General features: G+C 45.3%; 1 protein-coding gene across 2 annotated transcripts in view; it reads right to left on the reverse strand.

Moving 5' to 3' along the window:
* Positions 1-18365, reverse strand: part of BEND4 (BEN domain containing 4) — a 34155-nt gene extending 15790 nt beyond the window's left edge. The window contains exons 1-2 of one of the 2 annotated variants that reach the window (XM_064449354.1): positions 17764-18363; positions 8448-9014 (exon numbers count right to left, since the gene is read on the reverse strand). In XM_064449354.1, the coding sequence (XP_064305424.1) occupies positions 8448-9014; positions 17764-18133 (937 nt within the window). In that variant the 5' untranslated portion in view covers positions 18134-18363. Of the gene's footprint in view, positions 1-8447; positions 9015-17763 lie in introns of both variants that reach the window. The other variant, XM_064449355.1, reaches the window with a different exon arrangement.
* Positions 18366-21151: the final 2786 nt, after the last annotated feature.

Consider the following 21151-nt stretch of genomic DNA (forward strand, 5'->3'; position numbering starts at 1 on the left):
TGCCTCAACACATGGTAATGCTGCACCGTGTTCAGCCATGTCTGTCACCTTTCATCTTCCTCACTCACTGCTACCTTTGCTCCGCTTGCAAGCTGACAGCAATGATTGTATGCTTTCTTTCATTGATGAAAGTATTAAAAACATGGGCTGTGAACAGTTTCACAGAGAAGCTCTCCAGAAATTCATCTGCATCATGGCAATTTTCTGAATACAAATATATTTGTGTTCTTTACATCACTCTTTGTAACATAATGTTATGTAACACCCTGAATATCTGCAATACCCTCATCAATCAAACTTTTCATCTCATCAAAACCATAATTTGGCAAGATATTGGTACTAGCTCCATTATTCTCTTTTACAGCTCTATTAATTGAAGCCGGCATCTGCTGTGCAATTAGTTTGTCTGGGCCAATGAGCCTACAATCATCCAGGACACCTCATGTGTCCTTTAAAAAAAAATAAAAATCATACAGTATTTGCATCTTTCAGTCTTCTGGAGGATCCCAAATATTCCAAAGTATAAAGAAAATCATAGTCAGAGTCCTCTTTGTCCACTTTCATTTTTGTTCTAGCTCCCGAAGTGAGTTGTCCAAATCAGATTTTGAAAGCATCACGCTTTGGTAGCAGCTGCCTAAAGGTTTTGGTACTAAGTTGATGTGCACTTAGGGGTGAAAAGCTCCTGTGCCCCAGCAGTTACTGCTCCCGGTGGCCTGTGCTGTGGCTCTCCTGGCAATGCCAGTCTCTGAAAGAGGGACTCCTGACTCCACTCTTAAAACACTCTGTCTTACTACCTGGGCTGGAATCAGCATCTCTCTCTACCATTTCTAAAAAAGCCGGCAATTCTGGTGCTGACTAACAAGCCCTTCGGTTGTCCTGACATTGGAGGGGAGTTGTGGCAGACGGCTGATGTTGCAGTCTCACCTAAAGCCGCCACTGAAAGTGTGCTAACACTGAGTTACGGTGGAAATGGAGAATATCTCTACCTGCTTACCATCATCATCATATCAGCGTGACTGCATCATTTTACTCTTCACAAGTACCAGAACAGAAATACTCAATGAGCAGTTCCACATTATTGATAAAACCTGCTATTTCCATCTGATAATGATCTGATACTGTTAATTAGGACACCATATTTTCCTTTGAATTGCCAGGGGAAGAACACCTCCTCAACAGAGTGCTCCAGGTTTAATTTTAATTTTCCACTGATCTTAACCTCTGCTTTTTACTCATCACCATCAACTTCCCCCCTACTCCATTTATTATGTTTCTAATTGTTCCTTTACTTTCCCTCTAGGCTGGTTGTTGCTGTAACCAGCATGAAACTTTTCCTCCTAGATAGTCCTTTGGGGCCTTCAACAACACGCTTTTAATGTTTCACAATTATCATCCACTCTTTTTTTCTTTTTTTTTAGCCTTTGGCTCTAATAATTGTTTCCAACTTATTATGAAGTGCCAAGAATATCTCTATTATTGGTCTGGGCTGGTTTTTTTGCTCATTTTAAATGTTACTGGGCTGCAATCACTTGTATCGATATCTGTCGAAATGAGGGCTCTCATCTATCCTCCCCAAAATGCGGCCTCCAGTGTAACACACTGCTTATACTGCCAAAGCACAGTGCTATGAAGAGACACTTGGGCTTGCTGTAAATAAGGCATATCTCCAATGTAAATAAGGTAGATCTCCAACCTCTCTCACAGCATCAGACAGCCCTAGTGAGAAGGGATGGTTCACCCCTGGCTTGGCTGCGTCTGCTGCAGTGGCCTCAGCCCCCATAAGCAGACAGTAAGAAATCTGGTTATTCTGTTTTTTAATGAGATTTTGTGCTCTGTAGCCAACACCGGCTAGTACTCCCCCTGGTGCTTTGCACAGCAGAAGACTAAATCCTTAGCACTTGAGACCATTTACTTCTGACTCGCCAGCAAGAATTGGGAAGGGTGTACATCTACATCCGCCCTGCTCAGACCAGCAGCTGTTAGTCAAGACTGGCTCAGCATTGCAACATATCCTCCTTCGCTTGACCTTGAGCGATGCTTCACTCCGAGTTCATTGCAGGGCATTTCTAAATTGATGCTCGACTGTCAAAAAGATGTAACAAATGATAGGGAACCTGCTGACGAACTAGATGGCAGTGTGAATTTCTTATAACATTAACGGAGATGCCTTTTCTGCCTGAGATTTGGACAAGTGTGCTGTAAAACACAGATTGGATCATTTTAGCTCATATGCTCATTTATTTCAATAGTCAGCTGAAAGCCAGTGAAAAAGGCATGGACGGGCTGTGAAGACAAGTTGTTGGGGTGCAGTGAGCTGGAAAAAGAGCGAGGGGCTAGGAGAGATGGGGGTTAGTAAAGAAGAACTGATTTCAGCACTCAAGACCCTAAAAATCTGGATGTTTGTAATTAGATGGTAAAACAAAACTGGCACTCATTTTTAATGAGAGCAGCCAGCAGAAAGCAGAATTGACCTTACACACAGAAGGGTGTTAAAGATTGCCTAAATTGACCTCTTGTGCCTGCCAAAAGCAGGGAAGGGAGAAAAAAATGATAGCAAATATCCCATTACTTTTATATCCCTCAGTTGTGTTTTCCAGGTGGAGTGGAAAACCATTTTACTTCTGTGAATCTACATCTGAAAAGCCATTGTAGTTCTTTTTACTTCTGCAAAAATATTTCCTCCAGAAAGAAGAATGTGCCCCTCTCATATACCCCTGGGATGGACACCTCTGTCTAAACAACTGAAGAGACAAAACAAGGCAGATGTGCATCTCTCATTTAAGGATGCTGCCACATGCTCCTGTGGCTTTTATTTCTGTATGTGCTCTCTCAGTTTCCTTCTACTTAATAGAAGGTACCTCTTCTTATCCTCCCTTTCAGCCATCAAGTCTTCAGGACAGGGACCTCCTGCATAAGCCCCTCTACACATTTACACTGCTGACAATTAACAGGGAAACCCAGGAGCCCCTGGTGAGCAAGGACAGCAGTTTGTGTCACTAAAATGCCAAGTGCTGACCTGCAAAACGCAAACCCAGGTTGAGACCTGGGAGTTCAGCTTTGCCAGCCTGAACCACAGCCCTCCACAAAACTCCCACCAGCTCCTGCTCCCCAAAGTAGGCAAAGAAACCTGCCCCGCCAAATTCTCAAGGGTTTTTGCCCAGAAGGGTGGAAAAAAACAATTAATGATGCCCTGGTCTGCTGCAGTTACGTGTTTCAGCAAGTTTTTCTACTCAGGCCGGTTTAGCAAACTAAGCCAGCACCCCCAAGCTGCCAGCAAAGCCTTGGTGCAAATTCAAAGGGGTTCTCGTGCCAAATACTGGGCAACTGCGCTTGAGGCTCTCTCTTCCTGAAGCAACTTCACGCTTTGAAGCTGAACAGCAGAACGAGGCCAGAGATGAGACCAAAACATCCAGAACATCAAGGGAAACCAAAGAAGTGGTTAAATATGAACATCAAGAAAAAGGACAAAAAAAAGAGGACATGAAAAAGTGTTCGTCACAACCCTTGATGGCTGCTTTATCTACGCTCCGGCTGTGGTAGGCTCTTTGGAAATGCAATGCTCTGAAAGTATAAAGGAGACAGGATTTGTAGGGAAAAGTAATATCTTTTATTAGATCATACGATATAGCCAGGAAAAAGAGTCAAGCCTTGGGCACACAAAACCTCCTGGAAAACTTGCCTGACTTTTTCAATTACACTGATATTAACTCGACCTGCACATCCCGCTTTGCTTTGGCTACTTCCAGACACCATGAACGTTGCCTCTGTAGCTGATCACCTCTCTGTATTTGAGGGGTTTTTTTTACCCCCATTCTCCTGCGGTTTGCTGGAGTATTTTGTGCTGCTGGGCCAACAAGATAAGAATTACTGGTTTTGTCACACACTGCTTCTTCTCACTTATTTACACCTTTTCACGACTTTCAGGCTGGTTTGCCCGAAACCATGCAGCAAAGCCGGGAGCACCAGGAGGCAAACCCTCACTTACGACTCCTGGCCTTTGCTTTAACCACCTGGAAATATTTTCTCCCTTTTAGGCTGAAAGTTGTGAGAAAATCCTGCTGACAATAGCGAAGGAAAACTGTTTAATATCCTTATATATTGGGCAGTCTAAATCCAGGTCTTACGTGCAGTCTCACAAATAAATCTTTAATTTTACTATTGGGAATGTATCAGAGCCCTAGTAATTTTTATACAGAGGAAAGAGATTAGGAGACATTTTTCTCCTCACATAGATGGATTACTTTGCTCTGTTCTTGACGGTCTCAACACCTTAAGTTTTGAGTTTGCCAAACTCCTTCCAGGAATTACCTAACCTTTAAGTATTTTTCAAAACAAGACAAATAACACACTGAATGAAAATGTTTCTCTTTTTTTCAGTTGAACTGAAACTGAAAATGTTCAGTTAATGTTTTTGCCTAAAAAAAAATAATTATTGGCGAAAACTGCACAAATTGCAAGATGTCACATAGCTCCAAAACCAAAGCACTGAAACAGGATTTTTTCTTCATTTATTCCACACCTGAAACAATTAGGATTTCACACAAATTTAAGTATTGTTTCAGCCAAATCAAATGTGTATTTTTTGATTAAAAAAAAAAACCCCAACAACCAAAACATATGCAATGTTTCACCCATGTAACCATTTTTCTCCAGTGGTGATCTGCCAAAGAGCGAAGCTAGGCTATGGACTAAAAGATCCTACAGGACTCGAGGGCTTCTACAGCAACATGGCAGAGTCCTGAAAACAGAAAAGTCTTATTTTCAGTGTCCAAAACCTACAGTAGGATATGTTTTATGTAATATTTGTTAAAAAAATTTGTTGCCTTTACATCTGCTGAGAAAACACTCTTCTTCCCGGTAGTCTCTTTGTGAGCCATGCAAATGGTGCTTTGCAGAGCTAGAGGCAGAGATGTACAGCGGCAACTATTTTTAGACCGCAAACTCTCATGGATTTTAAAAGGGCTTTTGCATATGGAAAGTAAAAAAAAGAAATGCAAAGTATTTCAGGAAAAGGATAAAATGATTCATAGATGGTTATAGAGCAGAAGGGAGGGGTTGGTGCTTTTATCTTCTGTTGACAGGGGTGCTAGTGTGAGCATCACCAAGCAGCTCCAGCCCAGCTCCCTCAAGGATGAGAGGGAAAACCACTATGTCAAAAAAACCCTGGTCTTTCAGCGGCTTGATGGGACATTATGGCAGCCTCCATGCTCATCTAGCTGCCTCCACAGTTGCTTTTCCCCTGCACTAATCGCGTTGCCTGGCCCATCGGATGCCCAGCATGAGATGTATGAATGAGCAAGGAAGAAAGTTTGTGCTCCGAGGTGACTCTGATGTGATAGATGGTGACAAACAACACTGAAACCCTCTGCAGAGGGCTTTCTGGCTCCCTCCCAAGGCACGCAACACCTTGATAGTAAATAAAAAGAAAGCTCAGAAAATGAGCGTTGCACCTGTTTACACAGAGAGTTGGGTGCTTCAAGCCACAGAAAAATTTCTGCTGGCTTCTTTGGTAGCAGAAGCTCACTGGAGCAAAATCAGCGCTGGAGGCAAAAATAATTAGACATCGCCTTTAGTTGATTTTTGATTAACCTTGCTCAGTGGTGGCTGTGGGACTGCCAGGGGAGCTCAGACCTCTGTCCTACCACGTAGCAAAATCAGAGTGCCTCTTAACACTTCCCCACGCACTTGGGTCACTTCAGACCTATCTGTGCATGTCACCCAGACTGCAGCAGATGCATTTGATGACGAATTTTGGTTGGCTGATGAAGTCATATGTCCTTGCACATTTATTTTATGTCTGTCTGCTTCCTTTGATACGCTGTTAACAAGGTGTTTTATTACTCCTGGGGGGTGAAAAATGACTATGTTATGTATGTTTATCTCTCTCTTAAAGGTTGTTGAAGGGTAACTGTGATGACCCAGGTAAATACTGGCTGCTCAGCCCAGCATTAATCCTAGCAAAATACAGGCAATCGCAATGGGATTCAATTGACTAAGAACTAAAGAATATGAATATAATTAATGCCAGTCAAAACTGTCTTATAGAAAGTAGATCTTGTGATTGTTGTTCTTTGATGAGATTATAGGTTCACTTGAAAAAGTTGGGTTGAACAGATGTAATATACCTAGACCCCTGAAGGGCATTTAACTTACTACTGTGAGTTATTCGATTGCAAGAGCAGCAATACACAACATCAGTAGACTATAGCATACATGGATTAAGAACTGGCTACTGACATGTCAAGCATTTGTCATTGGGGGAATCATCATAAATAGAGGTGTTTCTAGCAGGGCTTGACAGAGACTGAGAGCAGCCTTGATACTGTTCAAAATTTCTAACCAGAATCATGAAATCAATTTAAAAACAATTTAAAAAAAATCTGGGTGATACAGAAATTGGTGAACCAGAAAACAGTGGGAAAACAGGGCAGCCAAAGCAATCTGGAACACTTGGTACATGAACGCAGCCAAATACAAAGTATGTATGTCTAGGAAGAAATGCGCACAGAATGAAAAGCTCGGCTGCACGACTGATGGCCAAATGACCAGGGCAACCGCGGGTGGGAACAAAGGGACTATTCACCTTCACTCAGGCAGATAGGAATATACTGCATGTATTTCCAGTGTCCAAATTTTAAAGAAATGAGAGGAGAGGTGAAAAGAAATGCAAAGAAGGATTCAACTCGTTTAGGGAGTTTTAAACAGCTCTGTTTGCTTAGTTTGTCTAAGATGGAAATTAAGTCAGCTTTCAATCTGTAAGTACCTTCATCTGGAAGAAGCACCCAGTCCTATACAGCATTTCATTTAGTGGAGCGAAGCGTAAAAGTCAATGGCTAGAAGCTGGTTTCAGAGAGTCAGACATGGAATAAGGCACACATTTTCACCAGTGTAATTAACCACTGGAGTCAAGTGTCAGGGTAAGAGCCACTGCTCACCAGAGTCTCCAACTCAGGACTGGAGTCCTTCTGAGATATCACTTGAATCAAATGTAAATTATGCTTTAGTCAAAGTCAAAAAGATTACTGGGTTCAACATAGGTGATTGAATGAAAGCTGTAGGTCAGATTATAGACCCTAATGATCATTTTTGGTCTATACACCTGAAGCTGGGACTCAACAAAGGAGTTGAAGTCCGCATGCTTCCCTTTGTCACACTGTTCCCAGGTGATGTACGAACCACTACTGAACCCAGTGAGAGCATACGAGCTATGGTGACCCCAGATTTTGGGAGGGGTGGAGGAAGTATTCTAAACTTTGGGTTTTCTCTGCACTGAACAACGTTGGTTATGGGATTTGCTGGTACCACCTAGGGACCAATGCACAATAGGAAAACACAATGTAATACAAATAATTAATAACACATCACTGATAGCTGGGGAGAAGAATCATGAAGACAACTGCTTGCTTTTTGCTCAGATTTTGCAGCTGCTCATATATATTTTGAGAGTGGTTGGTTGCTGCCTTCTTCCTTTCTGCATAGTTAGCTGCTCTGGAGTATTTTCTCTCTTGCAGCCCATGCTAAATGGCTTTTATGACATCTAGGTGTTAGTTCAGTGAACTTGGCACGCATCTACCCTAAGCACCTCAACCTTGAGCTAGCAAACGTACAGCTCCCTAGCATTTATAGATGTGTCAGAAGTGTATTCTTATTTTCCCTGCTAAATTCCAGTTTGCTTTTAGTATTATTATTTCAGGTGCACTTCTGCCTGTGCTTAAAGTTTAGAGGATATGGGTCCAAGATATCTTGTTCTCATCTGTTACCACTCTTCCAAGTATCTCAGTGCACCTTAACAGTGAAAAGTCCTAAGTTTAAAGGGGCAAGAGAAGTTTTTCACAGAGTGGGTTTCTATTAGATGTTTTTTTTCTGTCTGCTTTATCTCCCCCAGTGGCAGCTAGGTATTGCTGAACTGGAGAACTTGTTGCCAAGCTTTTTTTCAGGTATTATTTGAAGATGAACAGGAGGAGATGTATTTATGCTTCTCAATGAGCTAAAAGAAATTTAAAAGATACTGTTCAAGGTAAAAGCCAAATCTATTTTGGTTAAAAGTATGGATGTAAGTTTGAATAGTTTCTTAAGTAACTAAAAGGAGCCCCAAAGGGAACTACGTTTATAAGCTGCAACATCTCTTAAAGAACAATACAGATAATGAGGTATAAAAGTGTATGTTTGAAATTACCATGACAAATCACCTGATGCTTGGAATTTGGGATTACAAGTACATCCCATGCTGGACACAGCTCATTAGTCTAGGGCTCACAATTCATACAGATGAGTATCAGCAGACCATTTTCCAGTGGGCACAGCTATAGGAATTTTGGGTGGAGACAAATTCCAGGGTTTGATTACTATGACTACGACCTTAAAAGACAACTAGAACTTAAAACAAACTACTGCTCAAACTGGCTTTATCACTGACTGACAGTATTATACGGCAGGGGATTATTTACCTGGAATGCTCTCCAATTTTCTACGAAGTTCCTCATTTTCTTGTTGCAATGAAATTACCTCCTGCTCTAGCTCTTGACATCGAGGGCAGTAACCTTCTTCCTCTTCCTCCTCTTCCTCCTCTGGAAGTGTAGAAGATGATGGATGACCATGAGATTCAGATGTTGCTGGAGATGTCCATCCACCTAAAGTGTGTACTGGAGAGGTTGAAAGTGGATCCACATCTGCCAAATGGCTAAAATCATTTACTGATGAGGTGTTCTGAGAAGGGAAGCTCCCAGAAAGCAAATAGTTCTGAAGGGAATCAGTAAAAACTCTCAGAAAGGCTGAGGTTTGTTGTTTCTTTTGCATATACTGCATCTCTATGTCTAAAATATCTGATGTCTGACTATGGACCATTTTCCCAAGCTGACATTGCTCTTGTCTTTCACTATAATTTGGGTTTTCCTGCTTTATACAGGATATCATGGACTGAGAGTGATTGTTGTCCAGTAGTTTTCCACCACAATTTAAGAGACTTAGAACACGGCTGCATTGTTGGGCAAAGGCATCCAGAATCATTCGGCTCTCTGAAACAAAAGAAAAGATGAATCACAGAAACCTAATGTAAAAGGTTATGCCAGTCAGTAGCAGCTAGATGAATGTACAACACCGTTTACAGTAGCATGCATTTTATTTCTGAACACATTAAAATTATGGCTTCTGCTTTAATACTTCTGCAACACTGTGATCTAAAACAACCCCGACTTTGCTTCTATTTTGAGAGTGCCCTTGTGCCCTTGTTGTTAATCAGAAATGCATTGTGACGATAGTCACTGCTTACTGCCATCTTCTTTCAGACGGATTAAGACAGGAAAATGGGGAAGAAAATACAAATTCCATCGCATTTGCTACAAGTAAAAGTTCAAGTAAGTACTCATCTGGAAGCCTATTACAAGTTGCTGGTGGGCATTGCCTGTATGTTTTTGCAGGACTTTGCACTACACCTTCTTATGCCCTGCTCCTCTCCAACAAGGCTTCCAAGCATTGTATTTTTCTCCCTTTCATCTTTACTGCACTTGCTTGACATTGGGCATGGGACATTTCACATGACCCACCCCCAATTTTATGGACGTTGCTTCTGTTCCTTTTGCTTTAGGTTCCAAGAATGTCCAAGAACAACTCAAGAGTGATAAGCACAAAACCCTCTTACACCAAGGAAAGGCATCAAACATACAACGTGAAGCTCCAGTCAGAGGAGCAATTTTTGTCCGCCCTGCTGGCATCCTATGAGTTTGCAAGTAGGCCAATATCACACAGTGGAGAGCAGTGCAGAGTTCTTCATGCTGCTCAGGACATCATCAGAAAATTCTATGTGGGGCTGTGCAGCAGTTTCTGGAGGCAGCAGCTCGGCTCTGGAATCGGGAGAAGGATGCCACGCTGCACCTAGTCAGCCTTGCTCTAATGACGGGAGGTGTCGCGTCTCAGGGAGCAAGAGCAGCTACAACCTAAACCTCCATAGTAGGATGGTTCATTTCTGAGTGTCTATGTATGCAGAATCAAGCTGCTGTAACAGTTCTTGGAGCCAGATGGAGGTGTCCAAGACACTTGGCTCTGATTTATGGTATGACCTGTTAGGTTCCCCAATAAAAATAATGCCTTTAAAAAAATTTTTAGCTTATCATAGCTGAACTCCTCTAGATGCCCAAAAAGATTTAACTAACATTTTGCATGAAATAAAAAAAAAAAAAAGAAGTGGTAGATTTAAGCGCTGCCAATTTTGAAGAGCTCTTCTCAGGCAGGCTTGACTTTTAGAAAGTGACAAACGCATTTACTTTTGAAAAGGCAACCTGCTACAGATGCATGAGACTAAGCACCCCAGAACTTCATCTATCTTAACTTCATCACTAGAAATGAAAACGTAGCCTCATCATGCTCATAATAGGTAAAGAACAGAAACATTCACAATTCAGTCCTTTAAGAGGTGGCACTTCTCATGGTACTTCTCCATGACCCAGAAGATACACCTTCTGGTGGAAAATCTACTACATACTGAGGTTAGTACAGCTGGTCTGAAATATATTTGAAACAACACTAATTTGCATTTTTACCATCCTCCAGATCTCTGCAAAGAGGGCAGGGCTGAAGCAGCATACAAATGCTTTCAGTCTCGAATGCAGCCTGAGGAGACCTCCCGGCACGAAACCCGAGGATGCGATCTCCTGAGGACTCAAACGTTAAGAACAGGGACCTGAGGCGGATGGAATAGGCAGAGGCACTCTGCTAAGCTGTGAGGCTGCCCAGGGCCAAGCAGAGAGAGCCCGCTGGCACGTCAAGGTTTGGGGTGGCCCTAAGACCACTTAAAGCATCCTTGCAATCAGCCTCCTGTGCTAACGAGTCGTACCACGCCCTTGTAGATGCACCCAGATGTACCAGGGCAGATTTCTTCAACACAGCTTTGATCCAAAACGTTAAGCAATGCCCTCTGCCCACATTACAAACTCAAAAGGGCTGAAATGCCCAGGCACTGCTCCCCGCTTTGCAAGCGGGTGCCTGTGGCAGGTGCTGTGTAGCCTCCATGTCTGCTGTCCCTCCTTCCCTTTTGCTGCATTAACCTGAGGCCAGCTGTCTTTAACCCTTATGATGCAAGTTCAAAATAACCCAGCACGACAGATGTATTATAACTCAAAAGCACGGAACCCCGGTGACATTGCAGCTTTCTAGCTGGGACCTACCAATAAACCAAAAGGAAATCAAGAAACTCAAGCATCACTAACAACCTTAAGTTGTGCTTTCTTTGCCTTGTTTCTTTACTTCCCACATTTTCCCTTTAAAATTATTACAGGATGGTATTGATTGGAACTTTGCAATCCTACTACAGAGCAGTTTTTCATTCATTTTAATCCTATAATCCGATTCCAGACCTGAAGTCAAATTTACTGTTTGTATTTTAATCATTGCAGTCCCTGTTGACAAAACAGTTACTCATTCTTTGCCTATCCTTGTTGCAAGGGGACAAAATATGAATGAAACAACTGAAAAGGGATTAGATTAGTATAAGAGATGTTCTTGTAATATTGTGGTTTCTCCTAAGCTATGGCAAAAAGTGACCTGACATTTCAAATACCAGTTCTGAAGAATGCTATAATACACACTAACATCAGTAAAGATAAAATTAATGATTAGTTTTGTTGTAAAATTGAATGCATTAGGCACATTCACTGTGATAATGCCTTAAAATGTAACTGAAATTTTATACAGAAATGACAGCATTGATTTACTCTTCAGTTCAGTATCAGATCTACCACAAAGACACAATAACAGCAGTTACTGTTTTTTTCTTAACTTTAACTTATACTCAAAGATATAAAAATGAAAGTCATGACAAGGCAGGGCCATTTTGAAGTGCTAGCAGAAAGATTCACAAATGCTTTTTTGTGGGTACAGCTGGGCAGCAATAGCAAGGGATGCTCTCAGCACACATTCTGGAAACATCTGGCTCTGTGCTGAAGCAGGTACCACTTTGAAGCGAATTCTACACCAGTAATGGTATATGTACCCACAGCCTGAACAATCCTAAATGAGAATGACAACTACAGTTATTTCCTGTGATGAAGAAAAAAATAAACACAAATGCTGCCCATTTAGCATATATCGTAGAAATTGGGATTTCAGCTTTTACGGACTGACTGTAATTAGAAAAAGCAAGCACTGTGCAATGTCTAATCACTAAGAAATGACAAAAAGTTGTTTTTATGTGATTACTACTGAATAATCACTGATCTATGATTCTTAATTGATTTAATGTAATGTATGTATTTTCTAGGAAAGGAGGGTTCTATTGAAATTACTCCACCGGACTAAAACAGTGTAAACAGTTTATTAAAGTCTTATTGTGATATTCCTTTTCCTTATTACGATGCTCACCAACCATGTAATTCTAATGTCTCAGACCCCGCAGTCTTTAGTCTTACAGAACTTCTATCGACTTTAACTAGACTTTTGCCTGAAGGCAGACTTGGCAGATCAGGCCCATAAAGCACTAAAAGAACAGGATTAAATTGCTAAAAGTATAGCTATTCCTAACTAGATTATTTGAGAGTGCAAGCAACCAGAAGATAATATCATATGGCAAATCAGGTACCAACTCCTGGATATAGCATTCATTTTTACATCTTTTTTTAAATTGATGCTGAACTACGGGGCTTCTTAGCCTTCCAACTGCCAGACTAAAAACAGGGTTTTAGTAAGAGCAAACTTCTGAAACTCAACCTGAAAACTTGCACTGATGCATCAGAAAAGATGTCTGGAAAGATTGGCAGGTATAACACCAGCTTTTCCTGCACCTGAGGATCTTTTCAATACCTAGACCAGACAGCTTTATTAATAAGGCATTGTGTTGGGTCTCAATGGCTCTGGATTCAGGTCATGGCTTTTTCATGGTTTCCTTTGTAACCTAGGGCAGCTGGTTTAAAAAGTCATCTTTATAACTTTTGAGCGGGTCTGAATACCATACATTCTCCCCTGCAGGCAATGTAGTCACTGGTATTTAATTTTCAGCAAGATTCAAAAGTCCAGGTTCCTTAGCAATTTCAGTCATCTCACTTGTCACCTTGCAGTGTTCCAGTCCTCTCACCTGATTAATTGTATTTCTTGATTTGTTAGATATTTGTCATATTAGTATTACTTTAGATCCTGGGGCAGCAGCTCTGTACCCCTCAAATGGCTTTGCCCATGCATACAGACTTTGTCACTGCATTTTTAGGTATGAACACCGCTGTAAATATCTATGCTTGAGTCGCATTTGACACCTCCGGATGCTTTCTTGAGCACTTTGCAGGAAGATCACTGAGGCAGTTCACTGGATGAAGACTACAAGTGTTCGGCCATTTCAGTACTGATCTCATAGATCTACATCCAAATGAGGATTCCCAGCTTCTCGGTTAAGGCCAAAATGATGATCTTCACCTTCTCTGATCACTTAAAATAAGTTTTTCTGTCCAGACATGACAGAGCTTGACTAACTGGTCATTTTAAACACGCCAGGTTGTTGGCACTGGAATAACACCTCTAAGACAGCTCTGCCCTTCTTCCTCCGCTTTCCAGGAAAGCCCATCTTAAATTTTAAGGCACACTATAAGGTCTACATCATGACTTCCTAAGGAAATGAAGTTTCTTTGGTGGATTATGATACTGTTTTATGTACATACTACCAAAGACAAAGATACACATTGTTTTCATACCAGGAAAATAATCCGAATAGACTAATAAAGAATTAATAATTTACAGGAGCAAATGGGTATCTGCTGGTGCTTTGAATGCATCCATTTGCGTGACTTACTCCGCAGCATCAATGGTCAGAGTAACCACTATTCACGAGAGGAGAGAGAAGGCTCATGCTGCAGTGCAGCTCCATGTTTCTTGTAAGCTGACATTTCTCATGCAGGATCTTCCCCTACATGATGGTATCTTGAGCTAGATCTTTCCTCACCGTGGTGCAGGGTGGAGAAGTTCTGCTTTTCCTCCTTCCCATAACCCCTCTTCCTGCAATTCTTCTGGAGTTGGAGGTCAGGGTGGTCTTTTAAGAAAGGTTCTGAGGAAGAAACCATTCATTCCTGGCAAGAGCTGTAACCGTCAGGAAAAGCTTCAGAAACACGGAAGCACCCTTATTTGTGGCTGTGTTTGAGGTGCCCACTCTCAAAAGCAAACTCAGTGCTCTGAATCCCAAGGGGCCAGAAATGTCATGCCTGAAGATTAAGAATCAATTGCATTAGGCATTTAAGTTGCTAGCTCTCATGTTTTTGGCTGGGATAGAGTTAATTTTCTTCACTGTAGCTGGTATAGTGTGCTTTGGATTTAGTATGAGAAAAATGTTGATAACACACTGATGTTTTAGTTGTTGCTAAGTAGTTGCTACATAGTTGCTAAGCATTGCTAAGTAGTGCTTGCACTAGTCAAGGACTTTTCCAGCCTCCCATGCTCTGCCAGGGGCACAAGAAGCCGGGAGGGGAGGGGGCACAGCCAAGGCAGCTCATGCATGATATGATATTCCATATCATATGATGTCATGCCCAGTATATCAACTGGGGACAGTTGGCCAGGGGAAGCAGCGATCACAGCTCAGGGACCGGCGGTGTCAGTCAGCAGGTGGTGAGCGGTTGCAGCACTTGTTTGCTTGGTATCCTCCCTCCCTCCAGGTCTTTCCCCTCTCTCTCTGTGTCTTTTGTTATTTTCATTATATAATTATTGTTGCTATTACTATTACTGTTTTAACCATTAAACTGTTCTTATATCAGCCCACGAGTTTTTTTTCTTTTGCTCTTCCAATTCTCTCCCCATCCCACTGGGGTGGGGGGTTTGAGCGAGCGGCTGCGTGGGGCTTAGCTGCTGACTGGGGCTAAACCACGCACTAGCGCAGAGTCAGACATCCTAGGAATGGTGTTTTACTAGCCAGCTTGCTCACTGTTGCAGGTGCAAATGAAGAGGTATCAGCAAAAAAAGGGGACACTCTGAACTTATGAATGGGTGTCCCTACAATGCAATCTAGAGCCCTCCACCCCTTCACTCAAGTAAGAGCCCACCAAATGCTATGGCTCAGCTAAGTGGGAAAACTGTGCAAGTCATGGATGGTGACTGTCTGCCTTGTGGAGAATAACCCGGTGGACCTGCAGCTGTACACCTGCTAAGGGAACGATCTTTCCCCCCTACAACACCGACCACTTGGGAGATAAATCTCTGTCTAAGAGGTGTTCTGGGAAGGGCGCAGCCTGTGCCCCTTGCTGCTGTGGGGAACCCAGGAGCCGGGTGGGCAGAGACCCTGTGGGCACTGGGCAAAGCACGGAGAGGCTGTGCACGCAGCACATGCAAACGCTCCCACTCCCCAGGGGCAAAACCCCAGCTCTGCTTCCCCAGTGGCAGCCTGAGTTATTGAACTGGCTCACTCATTTGTTTAGAGGATTTCAGGGCTCTGGATGATGGAATGGAAGTACTCCACACACATACAGCCTCCAGGTCCCGACTAGCTCACCCTCAACAGCTCCCTGCTCGGCTTACCCATGCTACAGCTCCTCCAACACAAGGCGCCTGGTGTTTCTCCATCAGCAAGCAGGAAGGGTAGGTGCATAGCTCAGCAAAGCACCCATACCTCAAGGATTACAAAACCCAGGACGTGTAAACCTCACCCCTTCATTTATCAGATTCTGGTAATAACTTGTACAAAAGTCTCACTTCGGCACACCGTAGCAAGTTTTTGGTTTGTTTTGTCCTGTTCTGCTTTGGTTGGTACTTAAAGGCCTTAGCTGAGACAAGGGTATGTTGGGACCTATTTAGGAACCTAAAGTAAAGCCTGGATGCGATTCTGTGATTCTATGTGCGGGTGACAAGACAGGGACTTCACAGAACTTCAGTGCACAAACAGCAGTTCCTTAACTATCTTTTTAAGCACAGAACCGAAATCAACAGCAAACTTTGAAGCCTGCTCTAGCTCCTGGTTTGTATAGTCTACAGACACAGGAGAAAGTCCAAACTTCTGCTCATCAAAGCCCAGAGGGCTTTGCTGGGAATATGGCCTCGTATATCATCTACCAGACAGCTGAGTGTTTTCCATGGTGTAATCTGCTTCTGTGAAGAAACATAGGTGTCACATTTTTCAGCACTGTTTTGCTTGTCGGCCACAGAAAAAAAAAACCAAAAACCAAAAAACCCCAAAACTGAAATACCACCATTTGGGCATTTAAAATAAGAAGTAATTTCAAGAAAAAAGAAAACATGACCTTCTGCCACAGATCATGGGACTATGCGTCAGAGCCGTGAATTTTCAGGCTAATCTATTCAAGTATTAAACTTTTTTGGTAAAGCACTTGGATTATTTGTAACAAGACATGATAAATTCATCCAGTACACGACTGCTTCTGAGCGAAAACAGGCATTAAAACATAGCCATATATCCTATTAACTAGCATATCTCCCTGTTTAGTAAGGAAATGTCATCACATTTGTTACAAAGGCAAACAGCAACATACCAAAACAGGATCCAATTTTTCTAAATAAATAAATCAATGATGTGTCAAAAATTAACAGATGAGTTAATATACCCGATGTTATCAAAACCAGATGGTGCTTCATAATATTCATCCTGTTCAGTCAAACCCTGAATATATTCTGGACCATCAGTATATAAAATAGGATGCTGCTATTTGTGATGGCAAACAAAAGCAATCATGCCTGCCAAGCACATACTATAACAGGCAGCATTTCAGCTCTGCTAGACAGAAAGTAATTAGAATGCTTTTAATGTCCAAAAGAATGATGCTGATAGGCTGCCACAGATGTGTAGATTTATGAATATTTATATGGTGGTTTATAGCTGACACTTTTATCAGTTGAAGAAGATAAAATATCTGCCTGACTCAAAAGCTTGACAGTCAGGTTAATAAAATCTCATTAAAGAGAATGACCTATGCAATTATATAGGATTTATTGTAATTCATTTTTGATTGTACTCTGCTTAAAGATGCAATTTCCCATTTCCTGATGCCAAATTTAGGTTGCATATCAAGATCTACGTGGTTTTTAACTCCAAGCCATCACTAGAAGAAAGATAGGTGTTCAGCATCTTGGTATCTTACACCTTTAAAGAAAAGGAGAAAAAAAAAAAAATCTGATCTCCTGTTCCTCGCTGCATCTTATGAAAACGGTGCAGGCAAACAGCCGATCTATTTCCTTTCTGTTAAAATCACCATTTCTTTAACGGCAGCCCCTCCATTACCAGCAGCTCCCTCCGGCAGCCAGCCCCAGCCTGCCGCCCTCCCGGGCCGCGGCGGTGGCGGAGCGGCCGGAGCGGGGCTCCCCCTCCCGTCCCCCCCAGCCCCCCGCCCGCCCCGCAGACGGCGGCGGCGCTCCCGCAGGTGCGAGCCGCCCGGCGGCCGCTTGCCCCGGCAAGTCGCCACCGACTGCCGCCACAGCCCCGACGGCGGCGATCCCCCCCCACCCCGCCCCCAGCCCCGCCGCCCCGGGGGTCATGCCGGCACCGGCCCCGGCCCCGACGGCGGCCCCGGGAAGTTTAGCGATGCCCCGACCGACGGGCGGCCCCAGCCGCTCGCCCCGTCCGTCCCCCCCGCTCCCGCCACCGCCGGCCGCGTCCAGCCCCGGGGCGCCCGGCCCCGCCAGCCCCGACGGGGAGGACCCCGCGGGGGGCCCAGCCCGCCGCCAGTCCCCCGGGGAAAGGGGCGTGTGTGTGTCGGGGGGTGTGGGGGGGGGAGCCCGCAGCCCCCATCCCGCTCCCGCCCGCTGCAAAGTGCCCCGCGAAGTTGCGCGGCGGAGGAGAGGAGTTGCGGGTACCTGCGCTCAGCTCCGCGCCGCCGCCCCCCGCCGCCGCCGGGCAGGGGCCGTAGCGGCCCGAGGAGCTCGGGGCCGGCGGCGGCGGCGGGCGGGGGTGGTCCTGGGCAGCGCCGGGGGCGGCGGCGGGGCGGGCGGGCCCGTTGGGGAAGGGGCCGTGCGGGGGGTAGGGCAGCAGCTCCGCGGCGGCGTGCGGGAAGGGCTGCCCCGCTCCGCGCCCGCGGGGCACCTCCACCATGGTGGGTCTCTCGTAGCGCTTGGCCAGCGCCGCCCGCTTCCCGGGGAAGGTCTTCAGGACGCTGTAGGGGCCCCGCTGCTTGTAGATTTTGGGGGTGCTGGGCCCCTCCTCCGCCGGCTGCATCTCCTCCTCCATCCTCCGCCGCCTCCCCCGGCCCGGCGCGGCGCGGCCCCGCTCCCGGGGCTGTGTCTGCCGCCGCCGCGGCTCGCCTCTGTGGCGCGGCGGAGCCCCGGCGCGGCGGGGCGCCGGCCTGATTGACAGGCGGCCGCGCCAATGCCTGGAGGGAGACGGGCGGCGACCGGCAAGTGTTTAGGGTAATCTCTGCTAATGGCAGCGGGGCGGGGAGGCGGGTCCTGGCGGGGCCGCCGCCACCGCCCCCGGCAACCCCCCCCCCCCCCGCGGGGGCAGGTGAGCCGCGGGGCGCCGCCGCGGGGGGCGAGCGGCCGGGGACCCCCCCTTCCCTGCCTCCGCCAGGCTCGGCCGGCCCCGCGGGGTGCCGCCCCGCCCCGCCCTGCGCGGGGCCGCCCCAAAAACTTTGTGGCCCCCTCCGCCGCCGGGCGCGGAGCCCCGCCGGCAGCCCGGCCCCTCCGCCCCTCCCTTCCCTCCTTTCCCTCCCATCGCCGCACCGGGCGAGCCGCGGGGCCGCCTCCCCGGTTGTTAGGGGTGAAATAAATAATGCCATAAATAGGAGTATTTGGGAGTCCAGGACCTGTCAGAGTTGATTAGGGCACAGAGGACATTTTCTTTCTCATTATGCAAAAGCATTTCATGGCGAAATAAAAGAGGTTTCGCTGTAACTCATGCATGTCAGATTTCCAGGAATCCGGGAGATTAATCACAGTTAACATTATTTGCAGCGTCGTGTCCCCCCCCCCAGCCCGCCTTTCTGCAAAGTGCCTAAATGAGGCGGACACGTGGGGCCAAGCGTCGTCCCTCTCCCTTCCGCCCCCCTCTCTCCCCCGCCTCCTGCCCAGGCCCTTTCAGGGACAGTTAAGAAATAATGAAACGCTGGTGAAAGACAGGAAGAGAATGAGATGCCATCGAGAGACGTTTCTGAGAAATGGTGGAGATCTGGGTGAGATGGGAGACAGCTGAAACTGAATGATATGTTGAAGAAAAATAAACGATAACAAACCGCTCGCTCACTCTCCCCATTCTTTTCTGCGAGGCAATTTTGTATTTTGCATTAACATTTCCCTTCTTCTGTCCCACTTCTCTCCTGCTTCTGCTGCTATAATTTATCAGGATTACAATAAGCCCTCTGGCTTTTGGAAGTAAAATTACAGAACACCTTAGTTATATTTAAGCGGTGGCGGTGGGAAATCATTCCTCTGTCATCACGTGGAGTTTCGGCTACTTATTGTGGTCATCGCTCTCCCATTTCAGCTTTATTTATTTAGTTGGAGTCAGGCTCACTGGAAATGAAAAGCGAGCCTTCTCTATTGATATAATTAACTCCCTCGGTCTTCGGCCCCTCTCCTGCAGAAAAGTCGAGCTAACTTCTACAAGCTGGGCATTTCTTTCATGCAGGGCATTGAAGGAGCTGGGCTGTTCCTGATTTTGAGTTTTTTGACAAGTAGAATAAATCGATTCCCTGTAGCAGCCAAAAGCCTCTAAGTAAAGGCTAGTGTAATAGAAATCACTATTTTACTTAAGCAAAATCAATCATAAGTCTTTTTGTTTTCTGACTGACTCTTTGATTGCCTGTGCCCAAAAAAATTTATTGTACCGTAATGCAAAAGAGAATGAAAATAAGTGGTGAGGGAAACTCTGCTTCCACTCAGAAATGAAATGTGTCCTCCACCTTGCCTCCTCTGACTGGCCTCTGCCACAGCCGTGGCCAGCAGTTGCCTGAGGTCAGTATGGTAATAAAATTGTATAAAGTTAATATTAGGTTTTTAATAGTTAGATTCAAATAAGCAGCCAAAAATTACCCACTCAGGTGCCAACTACATTCCTAGAAGCTCACTGCTCTTTGGTGTTGACACCTACCCCTCTGCTCCAGGTGCAGGAAACAACCCTTGCCTACCACAAGCCTTGTACAAAGAGAGAAAACCAGGGTTTGCATGTCATGGCCTCCAAGCTGCCTCCTTTACCTGGGGCCTCTGCAGCTCATCAGGCAGATGCTGGGTCTCTATGGACATGAAGAGAGAAGCAGGCCTGGGGTTAACAGGGTCCAAAGCCACTGAAATGAGGGGGGGACTTTAGCCAGGAGGAAAATGGAACACATATTTTATGTGCTGAATTTCTTTCTGCTGAGGTTTTTGACAGTGCCCATCACCAGACTACCAAAATGCCCCTTCAGCATGTCCCTGTGTTCAGGAAGTCTTGGCTTTTCCTCTGCTCTGCTCTCCATGATTCTTCTGGGTATGTAGACCTAAAAAATGTGCTGGGTTTTCTTTATGAGTCTTTCCCTGAGTTTCAGACAGGGGACACCAGTGCTGTGGCCCAAAGGCTGTGTGTCGTACCTCACCTGAGGGGCTCCTGCAGCCCAATCCTGTGGAGCAAAAGTGTTTAACCCTGGTGGTCGTGCCTTCGGCCTTGCAGGATGCCCCCATTTAGGGGAACACCATTTTACTCCTAAGCTCTGTACAGGTATGCAGTCATTCTTGCAGGTGGACTGGCATGACTGCGCGGTTGAGGAGCCAGCGATAGACAGGCAAAGGGGCAGACTGAGTGAAGCGATGGTCTCAAAGCATGGGAAGATGCTGCTGTACCTGCTGCGAGTGGTTGTGGGCTGCCCCCTTCCACAGGCACTCCTTGCGGCACATCCTACAGCGCCTGAGCGGTCTCGTGAGTAACAGCATGTAGTCGTTAAATTATTGTTAACCCAACATTTATGTCTGAATTCCTGTCCTGTTTTGGTTGCACACTGGGTTAAAACAGTTAACACATAGCCCTTGCCTTGATCAAGTTTAAAGAAAAAAAAAAAAAGCCTTAGCTGATACCAGAAGCTCATTTCAAGAAAGCCAAACACCTTCATTTCCCTCAGACTGTGCCATCACTTGGGATTTGACCCTGAAGCAAAGGTTGCGCCTTCCCCTACCTGTTTACTGATGCAAGTTTCCACTCTTACTGATGCTAAGGCTGGAGATCTGTAACCGGATTATTTCAGAGCACTCTGGGTGGAAAAGGATGGGAAGTTACTGACCC

The sequence above is a fragment of the Phalacrocorax carbo genome, chromosome 4 (assembly GCF_963921805.1).
Source record: "Phalacrocorax carbo chromosome 4, bPhaCar2.1, whole genome shotgun sequence".
Lineage (NCBI taxonomy): Eukaryota > Metazoa > Chordata > Aves > Suliformes > Phalacrocoracidae > Phalacrocorax > Phalacrocorax carbo.